At 62.6% G+C, this 19,012-nt stretch overlaps 2 protein-coding genes across 2 annotated transcripts; both read right to left on the bottom strand.

Annotated features, from left to right (window-relative positions):
* Nucleotides 1-1,681: 1,681 nt before the first annotated feature.
* ADAMTSL5 (ADAMTS like 5) lies at nucleotides 1,682-6,796 on the bottom strand. Its single transcript, XM_056334597.1, is given in 13 exon segments — nucleotides 1,682-2,090; nucleotides 2,092-2,249; nucleotides 2,331-2,402; nucleotides 2,678-2,921; nucleotides 3,004-3,167; nucleotides 3,742-3,825; nucleotides 4,423-4,546; nucleotides 4,628-4,755; nucleotides 4,851-4,959; nucleotides 5,038-5,098; nucleotides 5,505-5,665; nucleotides 5,738-5,807; nucleotides 6,631-6,796. Coding segments are annotated over 13 exon segments (1,593 nt in total). The 5' UTR covers nucleotides 6,693-6,796; the 3' UTR covers nucleotides 1,682-1,934.
* Nucleotides 6,797-9,240: 2,444 nt separating this feature from the next.
* Nucleotides 9,241-18,826, bottom strand: THOP1 (thimet oligopeptidase 1). Its single transcript, XM_056334595.1, has 13 exons — nucleotides 18,539-18,826; nucleotides 17,798-18,001; nucleotides 16,273-16,421; nucleotides 15,702-15,809; nucleotides 14,864-14,966; nucleotides 14,547-14,707; nucleotides 14,245-14,380; nucleotides 13,775-14,141; nucleotides 13,322-13,523; nucleotides 13,030-13,216; nucleotides 12,418-12,546; nucleotides 11,969-12,105; nucleotides 9,241-11,856 (listed from the first exon to the last, which is right to left on the bottom strand). Exons 1-13 carry the CDS (start codon nucleotides 18,639-18,641, stop codon nucleotides 11,698-11,700), a joined length of 2,145 nt encoding a protein of 714 aa, XP_056190570.1. The 5' UTR covers nucleotides 18,642-18,826; the 3' UTR covers nucleotides 9,241-11,697.
* Between the last annotated feature and the right edge of the window lie 186 nt (nucleotides 18,827-19,012).

Here is a 19,012-nt window from a genome sequence, read left to right as displayed (position 1 = left end):
GACCCAGCACCCAGCTATCCTGACCCCAGCACCCACCTTGTAGGCATCTCCCTGGCAGACCACGGTGACCGCAGCACCCCACAAGCACCAGGAGCAGCCCGGGGTCCCCTCCTGCAGCCAGTGAGCAACGTCAGACCCCCAACCCCAGGGCTGCAGCCCCCCCGCCCCCTCCCAGCTCCGGGACAAGGGCATGCTTTGACAGGCTGCAGGTCTTCTGGGGACCATCGCTGCTGGGACCAGCCTGGCTGGAGGAAGGCAGAGGGTCAGTGGTGCTGGGGGGGGGGGGGGGGGGGGGCACTGCAGGGACCTCCTCTCTTGGGCACCCAGCACACATCCACAGGGAGCCATGAGAAGCAGGCACTTGGGGAACAGAGGGGTCCTGGCAGCACAACGGGGGGTGACCCCCCTTCCCCAGGTAGGGATTGCCCAGGGGGGCACACGCTCACCCCTTCCCCCAGAGCAGGGGGAGCAGACACCAGCCTGCAGTGGTCCCCTTTGAGTCACAGCTTCACCAGCCAGACCTTCCTGGGGGTCACAGGCACCAAGAGAGGGACATGGGACATGCTCCCAGGGGTCCCAGCCCCACAGCGGGCAGCGCTCCCCCTGGTTCCGTTCTCTCTGCCAGCTCTTGGCACGTTGGCAAGCACCAGCCTCGGTAGCCAAGAGCCCCCGATGCATCTCTGCTCTCCCTGCAGGGTCTCTGCACATGGGGGAAGTGTCCCCAAACCCACCATGGGACAGCCACGTGGGGAGACCCCACACTCAGGGTGCCCAGAGGTGACAGCGCAGAGCCCCAGCCCTGGGGCTGCTCACATTCGTTGCACCAGAAGAGCTCCTGGAGCTGGGGGTGCTGTCCTGGGGACCCCCAGGAGCACAACAGCCAGCATACCCACCCCACCCAGGAAAACCCCTAGCAACCCCAAACCAGCCACGGGACAGGGTGGTGGGTGGGAGGGGGCATTTTATAGGGTGGAGGCACTTTTCAGCCCTAATCACTCCAAGGCACCTGCGCTCCAGAGCACACGGCATCACTCAGGCTTTACTGGGACCAGCTGGGGAGCCCAGTACAGAGCCCCAGCTGCACACACACACACCCCTCCCCCAGGCTCATCTCTGGCTTCTGGTGATTAATTACCCGATGTGCTAAGGACCCTCCTGGGCTGGGAGCTGCTACTCCTGCCCCCCCAATACACCCACCCTGGGTACCCTCCAGCTGTGCCCAGTCTGGGAACAGTCACCAGTGCCACGAGCTGGGAGAGCTCAGCTCTTCCCCAGCACCAGCTCCAAACCCCACCCTGGCTGGGTGTGAGATCATCCCAGGAGCCCCGAGTGGGTGCTGTACCCTGGGGTGCCCAGTATAGCCCCCCCAGGCACATCCCATCCCTGCGTGGGCCCCGCGGCTGTGCCCGCCAGCCCCTGGGTTGGGTTACGGATGAGGGGGCTCCGGCACAGGGAGGGACCCACTCGCCTCCGCCGGAAAAGAGATAAGCAGCAGGTCCCTGACCTCGAAAGGCAGTGCCTGGCGGGTGTCCATCCCAGGGACATGCTGCTGGGCGGCCACATGGCGCCGGGGGCTCAGCACGGGGACACGGGAGGCGACCCCCTACCCGGGCACCCTGTGGTGGGGATGGCATGGGATGCCATGCGCCAGCTCCAGCCAAGAAGGGGCACACAGCGAGCAAGGTGATATACGGGTTTATTTTCTGCAAAAATAAAATAAATTACCGCCCTCCTTCATGCCCCCCCCCCCAGCCAAGTCAGCCCCATGGACGGTGAGATGCCCAGCACGGGGCAGAGGGCAGGACGGGGGTGTCCCTGGGGGGCCTGGCCCCTCTACAGCCATGGAAAGGGCTCAATGCACCGCAGAAGCATTTCCAAACCCTGGGGACCCACCGGCTGCTCCCTCCCCAGGTGATGGAGCCTGGTGGGGGATCTCAGGGTGGCTGGGGCTGGGGGCAGTGCCGGGCTGCCTCCCGCACCAGCCGGTCCTCGCGGGGCGTCCACGGCCGGGCATAGCCATCATCCTGCAGCAGGATGCGGTTGAGCGTGTGCTCGTAGTTGACGTGCCGCCGTGCCATCAGCAGGTACTGGCCGCCCTGCCGGAGTGGGGGGGCAGCCGCAGGTGTTGGGCACCCACAGGTACTCCCGGCGCACCAGCGGGAAGCGGTGTCGATACGGCGTTTGCACCTCCACCTCGTAGCGTGTCTCCTGCCCTACCAAGCGCCGCGCCAGGATCCGGCCCTGGAAGACTGTGGGGCGGGCACAGGGCACCCTGAGCCAGGCACATCCCCCAGCATCACCCCGAGCCCCTTCCCAGTCCCGGGGCTCACCGAAGTCGCTCTGGCAGAAGTGTCGGATGCGCTGAGAACGTCCCTTGGTCGGGCGGCACCTCCCGCATCGCCCTGTGGGGGCAAAGCTGCAGCAGTTTAGGGGAGAGAGGGGTCATGGCACCCCCAAAACCCCCTCCTGCAGTGGTGGGAGGGGGCATTGAGGGTCCATAACCCATAAGGAGAGAGGGGACACACCGCGCTCCTGTGACTCCTGGGGATGGTTAAGTCAGGGGGCCCTTTTTTAGGGCCCCATCTCATTTTTGCCCCTGGGGCTCTCTGAGACACCCCCTACAGCAGAGACCCCGGGCGGTGGGGGGCTTTGGGGATCCCTGTGAGGCAGCAGGCACCTGCGGCAGCCCTGTCCCAGCTCCAGCCAGGGGGGCTTCTTGGTGGCAGCTCCGTGGCAGAGCCCCTGGGCTGGGGCAGTGGCACGGGGGCTGGGGTGACCAGGGGCTCCTGGGGAGGGGGGCTCCCAGCCCCCCGGGGCTGGGGCTGCCGCAGGGGGCTGGCATCACCATGGCTGGGCTGGGGGTGCCTGCGGGGCAGCCAGAACTCGTACTCGATGCCAGGGTTGTGCTCCTGCAGCAGGACCTGCACGGGCAGGGGCAGAGCTAAGGGGAGCGATGGGGGCTGGCTGCCCCCCCCCCCCCCCCCATGCCACCTCTGCCCTCACCATCACGTGCAGATCCTCATCAGTGGGCCCGGGAGCCTCCAGGCTCTCGGTGCCGTTGGGGGTTCGGGTGTAGCGCAGCTGGGTGCCAGCCACCTCATAAGGCCCCGGCCAGGCAATGGACCAGTCCCCGTTGAGCACGTAGCGCCCATCGCTCGTCATCAGGGCTGCGGGCAGGAGTGTGTCCGGGGGCCGAGCACCACACGGTCCCCGGGACCCCCGTGCTGGGCTGGGGGGCAGCCCTGATGCCTGGGTCCCCACCAGAGAGAGGCCTCTCCCAGAGCAGGGAGGGCAGTGTGGGCTGAGAGAGCTGCGGTTGGGGCTCGGGAGAAATCTGCTTTCTTGTAAGATCTTGGCTTTGGTCCCAAGCTGGAGCCAAACCCTGGTGCACAACTCCCCCCACCCCACCCCACCCCACAAGCCCTGGTCCCAGCTGGGGACAGGGCCCTGCCTGCATCGGGACGGAGGATTTGGGGGGGTCTGGGGATGGGGGGGTCCCAGTCTTGGTCCCGTGGTGGCTGTCCTGGCCCCGCTCCAGCTCAGCCCTTCCTGAAATCCATGGCCGTGGCCTCTGGAAAATTGCCCTGAGTGCTGGCGAGTTCACTGAACCCATGATGCTCAAAACAGCATCCAAGCGGGGAACCGGCACGGCACGGCACGGCCACCCCCTGCCCTGCCCTGCCTGCACCCATGGGTGGCACCAACCAGGACCGACTGGGACTGAGACAGGATATGTCCTACCGAGGTAGTTACGGCTCTTGTCTGTCACCTTGATGTGGGTGGCCCCAGCCGGGATCGTGGTCACGTTCATGTACCCAAAATAACCTGGGGCGGGGGGAATGTCAGAGTTAGGGCAGAGCCAGGGCATGGCCCAAAGGGACAGCCTGGGGATGGGGAAGGGGGACAGAGTTGGGGGGACCAGGCACAGAGGAGCTCCGGGTCTGGGGCAGCACCAGCAGCATCAACCCTGCCAGGCCCCAGGTGCTGGGACAACTGGGGGACCTGACGATGGCCCTGGGGTGCCATCCAGGGCTGTCTTCCCTCACCAGCACCATCATCCCCACAGCCTGGCCAGGAACCCCATGGACACTGGATGTGGCCACGAGGACCCTGGGTGCCCCCAGGGACCCCTGAATGCTCCTGGGGACCCCAGAGGACCCCCCTGGAGGAGCAACACCCTCATCAATGAGGCAAAACCACCCTGGTGAGGAGTCTCCTCCAAGCCTGCTGTCCCTGTCCCTGCGCATTGGGTCAGGAATGGATCAGGGACGATGCCCCAGTGGCGACGGGGGAGATGGAGAGGGGACGGGGTGACAGGGGACCCAGGCGATGCCTTGGGGACACAGATGGGGGACGGGAGGACAGGGAGCCAAGAGCCAAAGCATTCACCCATGGAGGGGGCCGGGGCAATGGTTCATTCACCGGAGGAAGGGTCCGCGCCCTGGAAGAGGCGGTGCACGAAGAGACACATTTCATGGCCACCACCGCACTGGCCGCAGGCGTCAGACCGCGTGCCCGAGCCCAGGATCCCATCGCAGCCCACGCTCTGTGGGGAGCCAAGACCCAGCCTCAGGGTGGGGGGGCTCAGAGCCAGGGGCTCTGGGGGTCCCAGCCCCACATCACCCACCAGGCAGCGCCCACCGACGCAGAGGTCCGGGGAGCCAGGGCTGCAGCGGGTGCCGTCCAGCACCCGGCCGAAGGTGTAGTAGAAGTTGTGCCCCATGGCCAGGCAGTTGAGGTCGCAGACATTGGGGGCTGCCAGAGCCGGGTGGGAAGGGAAGGGGGTGATGCCGGTGGCAGCCATGGCCCCTGGCTAGCCTGGTGATGCCACCCACCACCCTGGGGCTCACCTCCATGGAAGGGCACCCAGCGGTACCGCACCGGCGTGCCCAGGACAGGCTTGTTGTCATAGAGGGAGCATTGCATGGCACGGAAAGGCACCGAGCCGCTGGGGCAGCCCTGTGGGAGCAGCAGGATGGAATCCCAGGGGTCCAGGGCTGGTGGCCATGCCAGTGCCGTGGCCTTCCCAAGGCTTACCTGGAGCTGGCAGAGCCGGTACTGCCGTGGGTCACCTGTGCACGGCTCCTCCTCAGTGGACCTACAGCCACAACATCACCACGGTGGGGCAGGGACATGGCCCCGACGGAGCATCCCTGCCTGCACCCCGTGTCCCCTACTGGGACTCCCCCCGGCTCCGGGGCCACCAAGCCACCGAACTAGTGGCAATGCATCCCCCCAGGGGAGCAGGAGAGGGGACCACGATGTCCCAGCACACGGGGCCACATCCTGCCAGAGCTGCACCCCAGGATGGAGGCACCAGGGTCCAGCTCCCCCCATTCCTCCCCCTCTGAAACCAGGCTGGAATATGGCCAAAGCACACAGGGACACTTGTGGGAGGTGGTGGCAGAGCCTTGCCGCGGGATTTGGGTGCCACGTGGGACTTGGGGGGTGCGGGGGAGTGGGGACACCCCGGGGGGGGCCATGCTGCCCTGTGCACCACTCACCGCAGGCACCTCCGGGTGCGGACGGTGACGCCATCCCCGCAGGAGCTGGAGCAGGGGGTCCAGGGTCCCCAGGGCCCCCAGGCGCCCGGGGCCAGCTGCCGGCGGGGCTGAGCAGGGGCTGGGGGCTCGGGGATCCCCGCCAGTGTCCCCAGGGCTGGGCCCTGCACGAAGGTGACAGTCAGCGCTGGGCTGCGGCAGCCCGGGGGTGCCGTCGCACACCCCAAACCCCTCACCTGTGCTGTGCCAACGCTGCAGCCCAGGCTGAGCCAGGCCAGGAGCAGCAGCTGCCACGGCCACCGGCACCTGCGGGAGCAGAGACCCCTGAGCCCCACTGTCCCCAGGGTGGGGGGGCTCCAGTGGGGGGTCCCCACGGGGACCCCACGAGGGGGAAGGAGGCACAATGGAGGTGAGATGAGACACAGCTGGGGGTCCCCCGGTGGCACCAGGGGGGATGTGGGGGCCGGTGCCACCCAGCACCCAGGAGTGGGGTCGGGCAGGTGGGTGCAGCCGAGTGGGCGACGCCAGGTCCCACACACGTGCCCCGGTGGCGGCGGGCACAGGCCAGGCCCCCCGCACCCGCAGCCCCGGGCTCGCTGCCTGCTGGGACAGGACCAGACCTGCGCAGCAGGGCCGGCACCTCGCGTCGCACCCCGATCCGGATCCGGCCCCGCCGTGGGGCGAGTGGGATGGGGGGGGGGGGGTGTTTGCGTGGTCCTCCCCCATCCCCCACCCTGGGTTCCAAAGCGCTTGACCCTGCAGCCCCCCAACCCAGGGGTGTCGGGGGGGGTGCTGAGGTCCCAGCCCCGTGGTGGGGAATCCCCCGGCCCAGCCGGTTCCCCCCACACCCCCGCAGCTCCCACGAGGGTTGCGAGTGGCTGCCCGCAGCCCCGGCCGCTTGCCCCCCGCCCCCCGCGGAGCAGGGATGGCGGGTGGTCGCGGTGCCGTCGCTCCGAGGATGTGTGCGGGGGGGTTCGGGTGATGCCCAGACCCCGCTGGCAACCGGGGGGCACGGCGTGCCTCAGTTTCCCCCAGGAGCGGAGCTGACCCCGGGCAGGGGGGGTGGCGGAGTTGTTGGGGGGGGGGGAGGGCAGTACCGCGAGGGTTTAAGCAGAAATCGGGACCTTACCCGGCATCGTGGGGTCCCCCGGAGCCTCCCCGAACCCCCCACCCGGCCATGCCGCCCCTCATCCGGGGTGTCCTGGCGGCTCAGTCCCGGCCCCGCGGCGGGGAGGGGGGACCCGGGACGATCGGGCATCGCCTGCGCAGCTCCGGGGGGGGCCGGGCGAGGCTTCCCCCCCCCCGGCTCGCCTCCCGTCCCTCCCCGCCGCGTTATTAATATCCAGCCCCAAAGGTGCGCCCAGCCCTCCCCGGCCGCCCGTTAACCCTTTGGGGTCCGGAGCTTTGGTGGGCGAGGGGGGCTGCAGCGGGGAAGGTGCAAATGGACCCCCTCAACCCGTGCTCATCTTGATCCCGGACCCTCCCAGTACCCCCCGGTGCTGGGCATCCCGGGCGGGGCGGGGCTTAGTCACACAGGGGGTCCCCACTTAGCCATCAGTAGAGGCTGCTGGGGGGGGCTTGGTGTGCCAGGGGCTTCCCACCCAGCACCCAGCACCCTTGGGTTCACAGGGCAGCCGCACGCACCCCCAGCCCGGAGCTGAAGGGGTTACAGCACCAGGGTGGGGGTGTCCCTTGGGGTGCCCCAGCCCCAGGGCAGAGCAGAGTGGGCAGGATGGGCCCGGGGTGCGCAGGGGATGAACTCCCCGCACGGTACATCCAGGACACAGGCAGCGGGATGCTCTACAAGCGCGGACTGCTCCTGGGAGAGGTAACCCCCCCCTGCCCCATCCCTGCACCCCCACACAGCCCCTCACCCCAGCCAGCACCCCGTCCCCGCTGGGCACCCACCGGTGTCACACACCCGCATCCTGCAGGACTGCAGGGGGTCCCCGAGGTGTCTTGCTCTGAGGGGGACCCACTACATCCCCTCCAGGGAAGGGGAAACTGAGGCAGGGGGAGTGGCAGAGCAGATGGGGGGCTTGGGGCAGCACCAGCCGGGTCCCCTGGGCTCCTCGGCCCCCTGGGAAGGGCCCGCAGCTGGGCACCCCGACACCCAGCACCCACTTCTGCCGTGGCTTCTCGCCCTGGGTGCCAGCGGCTCATTCCTGAGGGACCATCCTTGCAGGGTGCCTTTGGGTGCTGCTACCAGCTGATGGAGGTGTCCAGCGGCAGGGTCTACGCAGCGAAGGTCATCCCACGAGCCCGGCTGGCTGCGGTGGGCATCGGGAAGAGGGTGAGTCTGGGACGACACACAGAAAGTCTCCAGGGATGGGGGGGGGGGGGGGGCAGCGCCTACAGGGACCCTGCAGAGCCCCTGCTTGCCCCTTCTCCCTCCTTCTGGGGTCGCTGGGTGGGTTCCCATCCCTGTCTCCCCAAGGGTGTGTGCTAGGGGTCCCCAGATCCAGAGGGTTCCCCGCGGGGGGGGCTGCCGGGCTCGTGCCGATGCAGGTGGAGCGGGAGCAGGAGCTGCACAGCCGCCTGCGCCACTGGCACGTTGTCCACCTCCACCATCACTTCGCTGACCGCAGCCACATCTACCTGCTGCTGGAATACTGCAGCCGGCGGGTGAGCGAGCAGCGGCCCCCCAAACCCGAGTCGCCCCCCGCTGCGGCTTCACCTGGCCCCACGCTGGCTCCTGACTCTGTCCCCAGTCCCTCGCCCACATCGTGCGGGCCCGGGGCAGGCTGACAGAGCCGGAGGTGCGGTATTACCTGCGGCAGATCATCTCAGGGCTGCGCTACCTCCACGGACAGGGCATCGTCCACCGGGACCTCAAGCTGAGTGCGTGGGGCAGCTGGGGTGGTGGGAGGGTGACCCCCGCCGCCCCCGCTCCAGCTCATCTCCCTCCGCAGGCAACTTCTTGGTGACTGAGAAGATGCAGGTGAAGATCGGAGACCTGGGGCTGGCGCAGCGGGTGGCACCAGCAGGGCAGCGCTGGGGGTGAGTGGGGCTGTGGTGCTGTGGGGGGGTGCTATGGGACAGGGGGTCACCCTGCTTGTCTCCCCAGGGCGCTCTGTGGGACCCCCAGCCACCTGGCCCCAGAGGTGTTGGACCGCAAGGGACATGGGGTGGCCTCGGACATCTGGGCCCTGGGCTGTGCCATGTAAGTGGGGACACAGGGAGCAGGCAGTGGGGTGCTCGTGGCCCTGCTGAGCAGCCACCCCACCGCCCCCTCCCCCAGGTACACGGCGCTGACAGGCAGCCCCCCATTCGAGGCGGCCCAGCGGCAGGAGCTGTACCAGCGCATCCGAGTGGCACGGTACACGCTGCCCCCCCATCTCTCACCCTGCGCCCAGACCCTCCTCACCAGCCTGCTGGCCCCCAATCCCGCGGCACGGCCCAGCCTGCGTGACATGTTGGACCACAGCTTCTTCACCCAGGTGTGGGGCTGGTGGGGGGGGCATGGCCCTCAGGGGCACGGTGGGGGACAGGGGGTGTCACTGTCTCTCGCTCCCCAGGGCTTCACGCCGGACAGGCTGCCACCCCGTGCCTGCCACTCCACGCCCATCTTCGTAGGACAGAACCCAGGGTGCAGACTCCTGCGGGGGGCTGCCATGGCGCTGGTGAGGGGGTGGCTGTGCTGGGAGTGCCGGGAATCACCCCTCTGCCACCCTGGGGGGCAGCCCTCTCCCCCTCACGAAGAAGCAGCTTCCTTGGCCAGACCCGAGCCACACAAACACCCGCTTAGGAAAACCTTTATTAGTGCTAGGAACAGTCTAAAATCCAGTCATTGAAACAAGCAGGGTGGAACGTGACCATTATGAACGGCACACACACACACACCAGTTTGCCCTTAGAAAAGGTTAACAGAGGGGGAAAAAAAAAAACCCAAAAAACAAAACCCAAACCCAAAAAGGGCCTCTCTTCCCTGCCAGCCTGGGACGGGATGGGGACGAGGAGCTGAGGGAAAAGGTGCAGCTCCAAGGTTGCTCCTGGGAATCACCCGTGCACGAGGCACGGAACGCTTGGAGAGGCACCGGTTCCCCCATGCTACTCCGGCAGCACCTCTCACCGTGCCACCTGTGGCAGGGGTCACAGGAGGGAGGAACAGAGTGAGCTATGGCCTGGGAAGGGAGGAAAGTGCGTGGTTTCCCTGTTCAGCTTCAGTTCTCTCCCTCGAGAGAAGAGGTCTGAAAGAAAACACTGAAAGCTCAGTAAAACATGACACTTAAAACAACCACAGCGTCAACTCGAGAGCGCCTGGCCCTGCACAGCCAGCACCCGGGACAGACACTCATCTATGCCTAAAACAGAGGGTGGGGACAAAGACAAGATGCTCAACATGGCCCCAGCAAGCACCAAGGAGCCGCTTCGCTGCTTACGGACCTGTCCCCAGGTCAGCACAAGAGGGGATCAGCGAGGGAAGGTGTCACCGGCTTTTCTGTGTCACCAGGGGGGTGGTTTGGGGGAGGGAGGTGGCAGCAATGACTTAGTCTGCACTTGGGGCGAGCTTTCTTCCAACGCTCTCATCAGCGGCCCAGAGCCGCTCTGGTGATGTGACCCAGGGAAGAGGAGAAGCAAAGGGAACAGCCCAAGCCAGGGAGGAAGCTGCAGCACAAGACCCTGGGGAGGGACGGCAGCTCCCACCCGCAGCCCTGGCTGGGGCCAGGACGGTGGCTGTGAGCGCAGGCACTCGGCCGCTCACCGGCACTCCCCGTGTGCTCAAACCACAGAGGAGCTGCAGGGACTGATCCCCCAGCCCTCAAAGGGCACCACGCAAAGCGCCCGAGGCTGGAGGTAGGGTGGGACACCAGAAAATGAGATCTGCTCTCAGCACCCCATCGCCACAAATGCTTCACGCCAGCGGGAGCTCGCAGCTCCTTCCAAAGGTCCTCAGCTCCCCTCTGCTACTGAGGAAGCAGCCAACTTTCCGCCTGCCCTGCACACTCGCTGCTAAAAACCTTTCCCAGCCCACACACGATGCCTCCTTTAGCAAACCCAGAAATGAGCCTTTGCCCTCGGGGTCAGTGCTCGCCTCAGGCAGCTCCAACCCATGACCCATGTGCCCAAGCAGGCAGGAGGGCAGCTCAGTGCAGAGGGAGGGAGGCATGCCATGCCACACTGGCCCTGCACCACGCAGGCACCAGTTTTAGGGTTCTTGGGGACAAGGGAACAGCTGGGTGGGCAGGTGGCACCAGCCTGGCTGCTCCCAAGGCTGGGCAAAGGGCTGGCTGCCGTCCCCCAGCCCGGCACTGCACCCAGAGCCCAGCCGCTCAAGGCCTGGCACACAGCCCACGCGGTATTTTTATCCCCCGGCATCCGTGTTGTTTGAAGCTGTCCGCTTGTTGTTTGTTGGCTTTTTTTTTTCTTAAAGCACAAGCCCTCCCCTGTCCCACCCTGGCTTAGAGATGACAGCAATAGCAACACACCCGCTGCTGCTATGACCTGAGCCCAGAAGGCATCGGCCACCCTAAGACAGCCCCAGCCGCAGGGTCCCAGTAGCTCCGACAGTCCCTGGCGGAAGGCACAACCTCCCAAGGAGCCATCTCTGCCCTCCCCCAGGCCCGCTGCCCAGGCAGGAATGTCTGAGGGACTCAGGGCAGGACATTCCAGTAAATGCAACGGTTTTTAAGCTCTGGGATCTCCCCATCTTTATTCCACAGCCACCAGCTGCCCAAAGACAGGGAGAGCATGACTCCCAATGCAACTTGTTTCATGCTCAGAACAGTTAAGTCTGCCCTGGGGCACAAAACAAGCCCAGCCCAGTGGGAAGTCTCGTTTCTTAAAAAGAAGGGATTTAAAAACAATGACTCAAGATTGATAACTCCTCTCCCTCTCCTCCCTGGCTATAAATGAGGCTGAAACTCACCCTGGTGCAGAAATCAGGTTCAAAGTTCAGCCAATTTGTGTGGGCTCCCGACAGCCCCATCCCCCTCGGGGGGGGTGGGGTGGCAAAGGCCGTTCAGGTCCCTTCGCAGAGCTGTCACCGCAGAGCCCTGGACCAGGGCCGAACCCAGCTCCCGAAGCCCAGGGTGAGCTCGGAGCAGGATCCTGGAGGAACAGCTCCAGGCAGGGATTGGCCCAGGATGTGTTTGGTGACAGATTGGTGACAGAAGTACCGGCTGTCGCTCGGCCTGAGGGGACGGGTGCGTAGGCAAAGGAGCTGGCTTGACTCAAAACGGGCTGCAGCAGTTTCTCAGCAGGCTGAAGGCAGCGAGTTGCTCTCCACCTTCAGTCCTTTGCTGGCCAGGAAGGCGTCCTGCTTGGGGTCACGGCCCAGGAACTTCCTCAACATGTCGGAAGCATCCAGGGAACCGCCAGGATGCAGGATGCAATTCCTGTAATCCATGCCCACCTGCGAGCAGAGAGAAGGTACACGTAGGACACCTGCCCTCCCGCAGACACTGCCGGCTCCTGCAGCCCCTGCCACGCGCCGAGAGCCCGGCGGCACGGGACGTCCTCCCTACCTTACAGTTCATGATTCCCTCCTGCTTGAAGCGCGTGTAGAACATATCCATGGAGTACACTTCGCTCCAGAGGTAGCCATAGTACTGGGCATCGTAGCCTCCGGCCAAGTGGCCAAACGTAGCAGGCATGTTTGTACCTTAGTGGCGAAGGACAGGAAGAAGGTTTAACGGGAAATGCTGCTGGAACCACTCACAGCATGGAAAAACTCCTCCATGCTGCAAACGTGTCAGAGCAGGCACTGGGTCAGCTTGTTCACAATCCCAGGGGAAACAGGGAAGAACTTTCCAGTTATTTTTGTACTGTTTCAGCCCTGCTTTTCCTGGAGCCAGCAGAAACTGTCCCCAGTGAGCCAGCCTGAAGCCCCAGCCTTGAAAAGAACCTGCTGAGCCAAGCTTGCAGGCCAGACCTAGAGAGACAGCGAGAGTGGGACCCGCGAGCCCTTGGGTACCTGGGGTAGCAGGGACGCCCAGCACCTCTTCACATAGCCGGGCAAACACCTCCACGGGGTCAGCCTTTGTCTGGGTGTGCAGCGCCTGGTCCACCTTGGCTAGGACGATCTGACGCAAGTTGAAGAGCCCTGTTCCCAGAAGGAGGAGGCAAACTGAGCGCTCCTGCCTGCACGCAAGGGAATCTCCGAGGCTGGGTTGCAGCAGGGCAGGCGGTGGGGGTGGGGCTCCCATTGCTCTCCGCACACCCAACTTCTGACCTGCATCCCCAGCCCAGCCCAGTTCAGCGGCACCTTGCTCAGGCCTGAGCCAGGTTCCTGCCTGCAGATAATCCCTGCCTTCCCCGCCACCTCTTCTCACCGTGTCACCACCCAGCCCGCTGCACGCCTTGCCACGACACCCTCACTCAGCCCAGATGAGCGGCAGGGAAATGTGGCTCCTTTCCCCCCAGCTCCCTTGGTCCCCACAGCACCATAGGGAGAGGCAGTGGGCAGGTCACTCAGGGTCCCCTTCCACTCCCCACCGCAAGGCTCTGCCCTCGCTGGGGACAGCAGAGCCCTCGTTCCCCTCCAGCCCCTCTTCACTGGCTCTCACTTCCCTCTGCAGGGACCAACCTGTGTTTGCCTGCCGGGATTTAATGAGCTTCTCCAGCAGCTCATCAGGGATGGGGCTTCCAGTTTTGTAGTGCCTGGACATGCGCAGCAGCGGCTCCTTCTCCCACACCCAGTTTTCCAGCATCTGTGATGGTGCCTCGACAAAGTCCCGCTCCACGTGCGTCCCACTAAACATGGCAAACTCCGCCTAGGAGATGTGGCAAGCTCAGAGCAGGGTATCACTTAATCCCACAGGAAAGCATGACAGGGGAAAGGTAACAAACCAACCTCTGCCAGCTCAGCCAGCCTTTACCTGAGAGCACAGCTGGTGCATGACATGCCCAAATTCATGGAAGTACGTCTCCACTTCATCATGCTGCAGTAGGGAAGGTGCATCCGGCGTGGGCTTGGTGAAGTTGGCCACCATGGCAGCCACAGAGATCTGCCGGCTGGAATCCGGCAAGAGGCAGCCCGGCTGCAGGCCGAAGCAGGCAGCGTGCCCATACTTCCCTTCCCTAGGTCGGGAAGAGGAGACTTACATGGATCCTGCCCCACGGGCAGCCACGAGCCACTGCGGTCCCCGCTCAAGGTGGAAAAGCCCCTGGTGACCCCGTGCTCCCTGGAGAGCCCTGCTCAGGACAGAGCGCTCCCTCTGCACAGCCACACATCTGGGAGCAGGACAGCTGCTCCTCTGCCCCAGGCACGCAGCAGGCTCCCCCTCCCACTGCCCCAGCCCTCCCTCCCTTCACCTGGCCCAAGGCCTCACCGTGGGTACAGGTCCAGGTAGAATTTGCCGATGGTCTCCCCAGAGGAGGTGTCCTTCACCGTGTAGAGCTGGACGTCCTCATGCCAGACCTGAGCCTTCTCTTCCAGATGGAAAGTGAGCCCCAACAGCTCCTGGTAAATGGCTAGCAGGCCTGTGGTGACCACCTGCATGGGGAAGTACTCCTTCAGCAGGTTCTGGTCCACGCTGTACTTGGTCTCCTCCACCTGGTTCATGTAATAGCGCATGTCCCAGGCATTGATGCGGTTGTCAAACTCCAGGCCACGCTTCTCACACTCCTTCTTTTTCAGGTCCAAGATCACAGCCCGTTCCTTCTCTCCAAGGGGTTTCAGCTTCTGTGCCAGCTCATCTAGGAAAGCCAAGGCAGGCAGGGTTAGTTCCGTGGGGCTGAGAGCGGCAAACATCGCCCAGCAAGTGCTCCTGCTCCTGCCTCCCACAGCCAAGCACCGTACCCAGGAACGCAGCCACTGTCTTGCTGCTTTTAGCCATGTTCATCTCCAGCACAAAGTCTGCATGCGTGCTGAAGCCCAGCAGACTGGCTTTCTGAGCCCGCAAGTCCACCAGCTCCTTGAGGATCAAGCAATTCTCCTGCAAGGTCAAGTCAGACAAAGAGTGAAATGGGGTACGCAGGTGAGAAAGGAAGCACGAGCCCCAGTGTGGGAAGAAGCACAAATCTCAGAGGAGACTCCTTTGGTGCCTGGACCTGACCTGGCATCTGATCCGGCCCTGCTGGCATGCAGCAAGGCCCACCTACCTCTTTGCACCTAGAGTTAAACATTTCCTCCACCTTCCGCCTCGTCTCGGGCACGTAGCACTTCTTCAGGAGAGGGAAATAGTGCGGGTATTTCAAGGTGACCTTCAGCCTGCCATCCTCTGTCTTCTCCAGGGAGTTCAGGAAGTCCTCAGGGAGCCCCCCTGAGAAAAGAGCAGACAGGACTGATGGAAAGCCCTGGCCTCTCCAGAAATACCAGTTCTGGGATTGAGCACAGGAAGAGGCTCCAGCTCCTTGGCCAGAGGAATCCAGACACCTGGGACCACACCAGCATAGAAATAAGCCTGAGCGCTCCCTACCTAGTTCCTCCTTCGAGAAGGGCAAGTAGGTGGTGTCTTCGTTGAGGTTCTTGTTGAAGTCTATGCAAAGGACACTCAGCTTTTTCTTAATAGCTTTGATTTTCTTTAAAACAGAGATGAACAGAGAAAAGTCAGTCCAAAGGGAGAAGTCAAACAACATCGCTCACTGTCTCCAGCCAGCAGCCTGCCTGCCGAGTTGCCCAGCAGTCTGCACTTGGCTTTTATTCAAACGCAACGTTGCAGAATTAATTGCATGCAGGCACTGAGCTCTCAGTATAGAACAGGCTCCCTCTGATCACACCTGGTAGGAAAGCAGCCACCTCAGCAAGGTCCTAGCTGTCTCCTGCCAGCTCAGGAGCTGCAGGTGTTTAAGCAACAACCTCCTCTAGCCTTATTTCATTTCACCTTCTCTTTTATTTTATTTTTAACCGAGCTTTGAGCTCCTTCACCGAGCCACTGGCGCATGGCAAGAGAGGGGAGACCCTGAGCAGCTCAGCCCCCACTAACCCGCTCACCCCAACCCCAGCCCCAGTGGGGCACCTTCCCCAACTGCCCCTTCGCATGAGGGGACCAGCCGCTACTTCCACTCCTGACCTGCACAGCACCACCTGCAATTTCTCAGGAGCCCCTCAACTCCCAGCATTGATCCCACTTGTAAATGTCATCCCCTTCAATGGAAAGGGAAAAGAGGGGCACAGACATCACCCAACGCACCCAAAGTCGCAGGAATCAGGGGCAAAATTCAAGAGTCTGAGGCTTAGTACCCTGCTCTAACACTGTCCTGCCAGCCCTGCAAGGATTCCTCTACCCATGCTTCCTTTAAGCTCTGTGATCTCACCTCCTGTGTTTCCTCAGGGAGATGGAGACCATTTCTTTTACCCAGTTTGATCAGCCTCTCCAGATATCTCTTTGCTTCAGGCTTCAGTGAAGCGCTCTCAGCTTTCTCCTGTAAAACAAAACCCATGAGCACAGGGAACTGCAGGATCAGGTGTGGCAGAAAGTTGGCTCCCAACAGGAGTTGTGGGTTATTATAACACCAGATGGAAACACCTCACAAGACAGCTTTGGTTTGATGCATTAGTTCCTACCACGCTGCTTTAAATGTGTCACCTTTGCACCGTGTTAAAGCACTTTTCAGGGCATTACCCAGCCCCTTCCCCGCCTGAGGCAGGCTGGATTCACTAACACCATCTCACCAAAGGGGTAATTGAGGCCCTGAGGGGGGGCAGAGCCCTCAAATCCCAGCTCCCCAGTTCTCACTAACAGCTGGACCATTCTGCCACGATCATGCAGTGATTCAGTTCCAGACCTGACTCAATATTGTTCACTTCTAAGTTCTGGGACAAGAGTCGTTGTAATTCCAGGAGGATTCAGCACATCACTGACAGAGCAACCTCCCAGGCACACACCTGGAGCCAGACAATCCGCTGGTACACATCCTGCCTCATGCTCATCTCCACATCGAACTCCGAGAGCTTCTTGTCAGCCTCCGTGCTCGCTGCACGGATGTCTTTGCAAGGAGAGACGTGCTGGGGGAAGTCCAGCATGTTCCGACGGACTGGAAAGACAGAAGAGGGATTACGGTGAAGGCAATGGCTTCGTGTCCCAGAACTGCTCGTGAGTGGGAGTGTACACAGAGAGCCTGTGTTAATTGGGAGCCAGTTTGACGGCCCCAGAGCCTGACCTGCCCGCCCACACAAGGAAGAGCAAAGCAAGCTGCTGCCATCAGCCAAACCCAGAGCTGTCCTGAGGAGCACTTAGTCACCCACAGCACCCATTCACCCCTTCCTTGCTGCCAAGTGCATCTGTCCACTGACTTGCCACTACAACCCATCTCTCTCATGAAACTCAACACAGATTTCATGCCTGTGAGATGCTATAGCTGGGATCAACAGTTTGAAGACTTACAGGACTTCTATGCTGGCAGACGGGCAGCATCGTTGGGTGACTCCTTTCCTTACGCTACCAAGCTAAAAGTGACACACCTTTTCTGCAGATGCTCCTCAAAAGCCACCACACCCCAGGTGTGCTCTGTCCTGACGTATTTCCATTTTAGAAGTGAAAACAGGGAGAACATACGCTCCCACCATCTCTGCAAGACCTCAAATAATACAACTCCAGCAAGAAGGCACTGCCCTCAAGGCACAAGAACTCTCCACCCAGCAGAAGGTGAGCACGCAGCTACTCTCTGTTGCCCAGGGAAAGTGCTGACAGTTCTGCTGAAGTTAACATTACCGCTGCTTAGTAAGGGCTTTGCCTCATATTAGGGAAAAAAAGAGAAAGAAGAAGAGGCTTGAAGGCTGGCTTCTGCTTCATACAGATGTGACACCTCGCAACATGGGCGGTCAGGACAGCTAACAGATGCTGTGAGGTGGGAGGGGGGGTTGTGTGACTTGGGCACTCTAATGTTTTAAATAATTAGCCAGAGATGTATCAAAGCCTGCACAGTTTGTCAGCACGATGCCATCATGTCACGTTACTTTACAGATAATCCCTAAAACGACAGCGGTCTTTCAACAAGGCACGTGGAGAGACATTTGTCTGCTGCCTTAGGGAAAAAAATTAGAAAAGTGCCAAAGATTTCTTAGGTCACACGAACCATTTCTGCCAAAGTGCTATCTGTTCCCACTAATGCACCTTGCCACATAAAAGCAGGAGATAACCTTGAAAACCTGGCTGCTCCTCCCGCAGACCACCCTGCTGCCAAAGCCCCACCCTTGTTTTAGACTCACTCTTCCATTCTACTCTCTTCTTTGCACTTCTATCTAGCTGCATAAACATTAACTGGGGAAAAAAACCCCAAAAATATACTAATGAGGGAGCCAAGGGAAGAAAAAAGATGACAGTACAAGGCAAAAAAACCCACACCCCAAAAAGTCATAGTAACAACATGCTGATTCCCAGAAAGCCAGTCCTCCTGCTCGGTGTACATACCCGTATATTCCACTTCCACATCTGCCAGTGGCTTGAGAGTGTTTTCATAGGACACCTCCCCCTGCTCCTGAGAGCCCACCCGGTCGTACACAAGCTTGGTCCTCTCCGTCAGCTCTGCAGCCATGTTTTCTATCTGTTCGGCAGTCAGGTCCCATCTTAGCTGGTTTGCCAGCAGCCTGGGGGACTGGCTGTCCACAACGTTACCTGGGGATGTGGCAGGGAAACGGTCTGCGAGAAGCAGCCTTATGCAGGCTGGAAAAAAATTCAGCTGGACAGCTAAAGCTCGATAAAAGCACTTACAGGAGGCCTGGCAAACAAACCGTGCTGAAGGGCAAGCGGGTAAGGAACCAGGGAGCTGGCAGCAAGCAACAGCCGGATTCTTTTCCGGACATTATTTACCCTCTCAGTCATGACAAGCCCTTCACAGCAACCTGACTCCCTCCCCGCCGTGCCCCTGGCAGGAGCCTCTGCCCACGGGACAGGGGGGTGGCTGTCACAGCACGGGGACACGGCTGTCCCCTGCCCGGGGCGGGAGCTGCGGGGCACGGAGGTGACAGCGGGAGCGCACGGCCACCCCCCACAGCCCGGGGGGGGCTGCCCCCGGCTCCCCCCAGCCCTCCACTCTCCACCTCCCTCATACCACGGCAGCTCCTCGCCCTTGCCCTCACCTCCCCCACCCACCCCCGCGGGCTCCCCTCGCCGCCCCAGCCCCTTCGGTGCCCCCCCATCCCCGCCCAGTACCTGTGGGGGGGGCCATGCCGGGGGTGCCGGGAGGCCCCAGTCTGCTGACGAGGCCGGGAGGAGACCGCGCCAACCCCACGCACGGAGCATGTGCCCCAACCATAGAGGCGGACAGAGAGAGCGGCTGCACCGAGGCATTCTGGGAGCGTGGGGGACTGGGCCGCTCTCCCCTTTTCTTCACTCCATCCGGGCCGGGGGGAGCGGCCCATCCGCCCCCCACACGTACAGCCCTATTCCTGCCCCGGCCCTCAGCCCCGGCGGTTGGCAGGGGCCCGGGCCCGGGAGCGAAGCCTCACCGGGAGCGACACCCCAAAGCTCCCACCCATCCGTTCCCATAGCAACCCTCCCTCTCTATGGTAAAAACCAGGGCGGAGCGACAGCCACGCTTCCGGCCTCCAGCCGCTATTCCGGCCTCCAGCCCCTCTCCCGAGCCGCGCAGACTGCGCATGCGTCGAGACCCGGCGCCTGCACTCT

This window comes from Falco biarmicus, chromosome 4 (genome assembly GCF_023638135.1).
Source record: "Falco biarmicus isolate bFalBia1 chromosome 4, bFalBia1.pri, whole genome shotgun sequence".
NCBI classification, from domain to species: domain Eukaryota; kingdom Metazoa; phylum Chordata; class Aves; order Falconiformes; family Falconidae; genus Falco; species Falco biarmicus.
This window is presented reverse-complemented; position numbering and strand designations above follow the sequence as displayed.

Bases quoted from the DNA above. Each gene is read 5' to 3' on its own strand.
- THOP1 (XM_056334595.1), bottom strand. From the start codon at position 18,641: ATGGTTGGGGCACATGCTCCGTGCGTGGGGTTGGCGCGGTCTCCTCCC. The intron at 12,106-12,417 runs GTACCCAAGGGC...TTCGCCACTAAG, and splicing joins GGGCGTCCCTGCTACCCCAG to GTACAAACATGCCTGCTACG. The intron at 11,857-11,968 runs GTAGGGAGGACG...CTCTGCTCGCAG, and splicing joins AGGGAATCATGAACTGTAAG to GTGGGCATGGATTACAGGAA.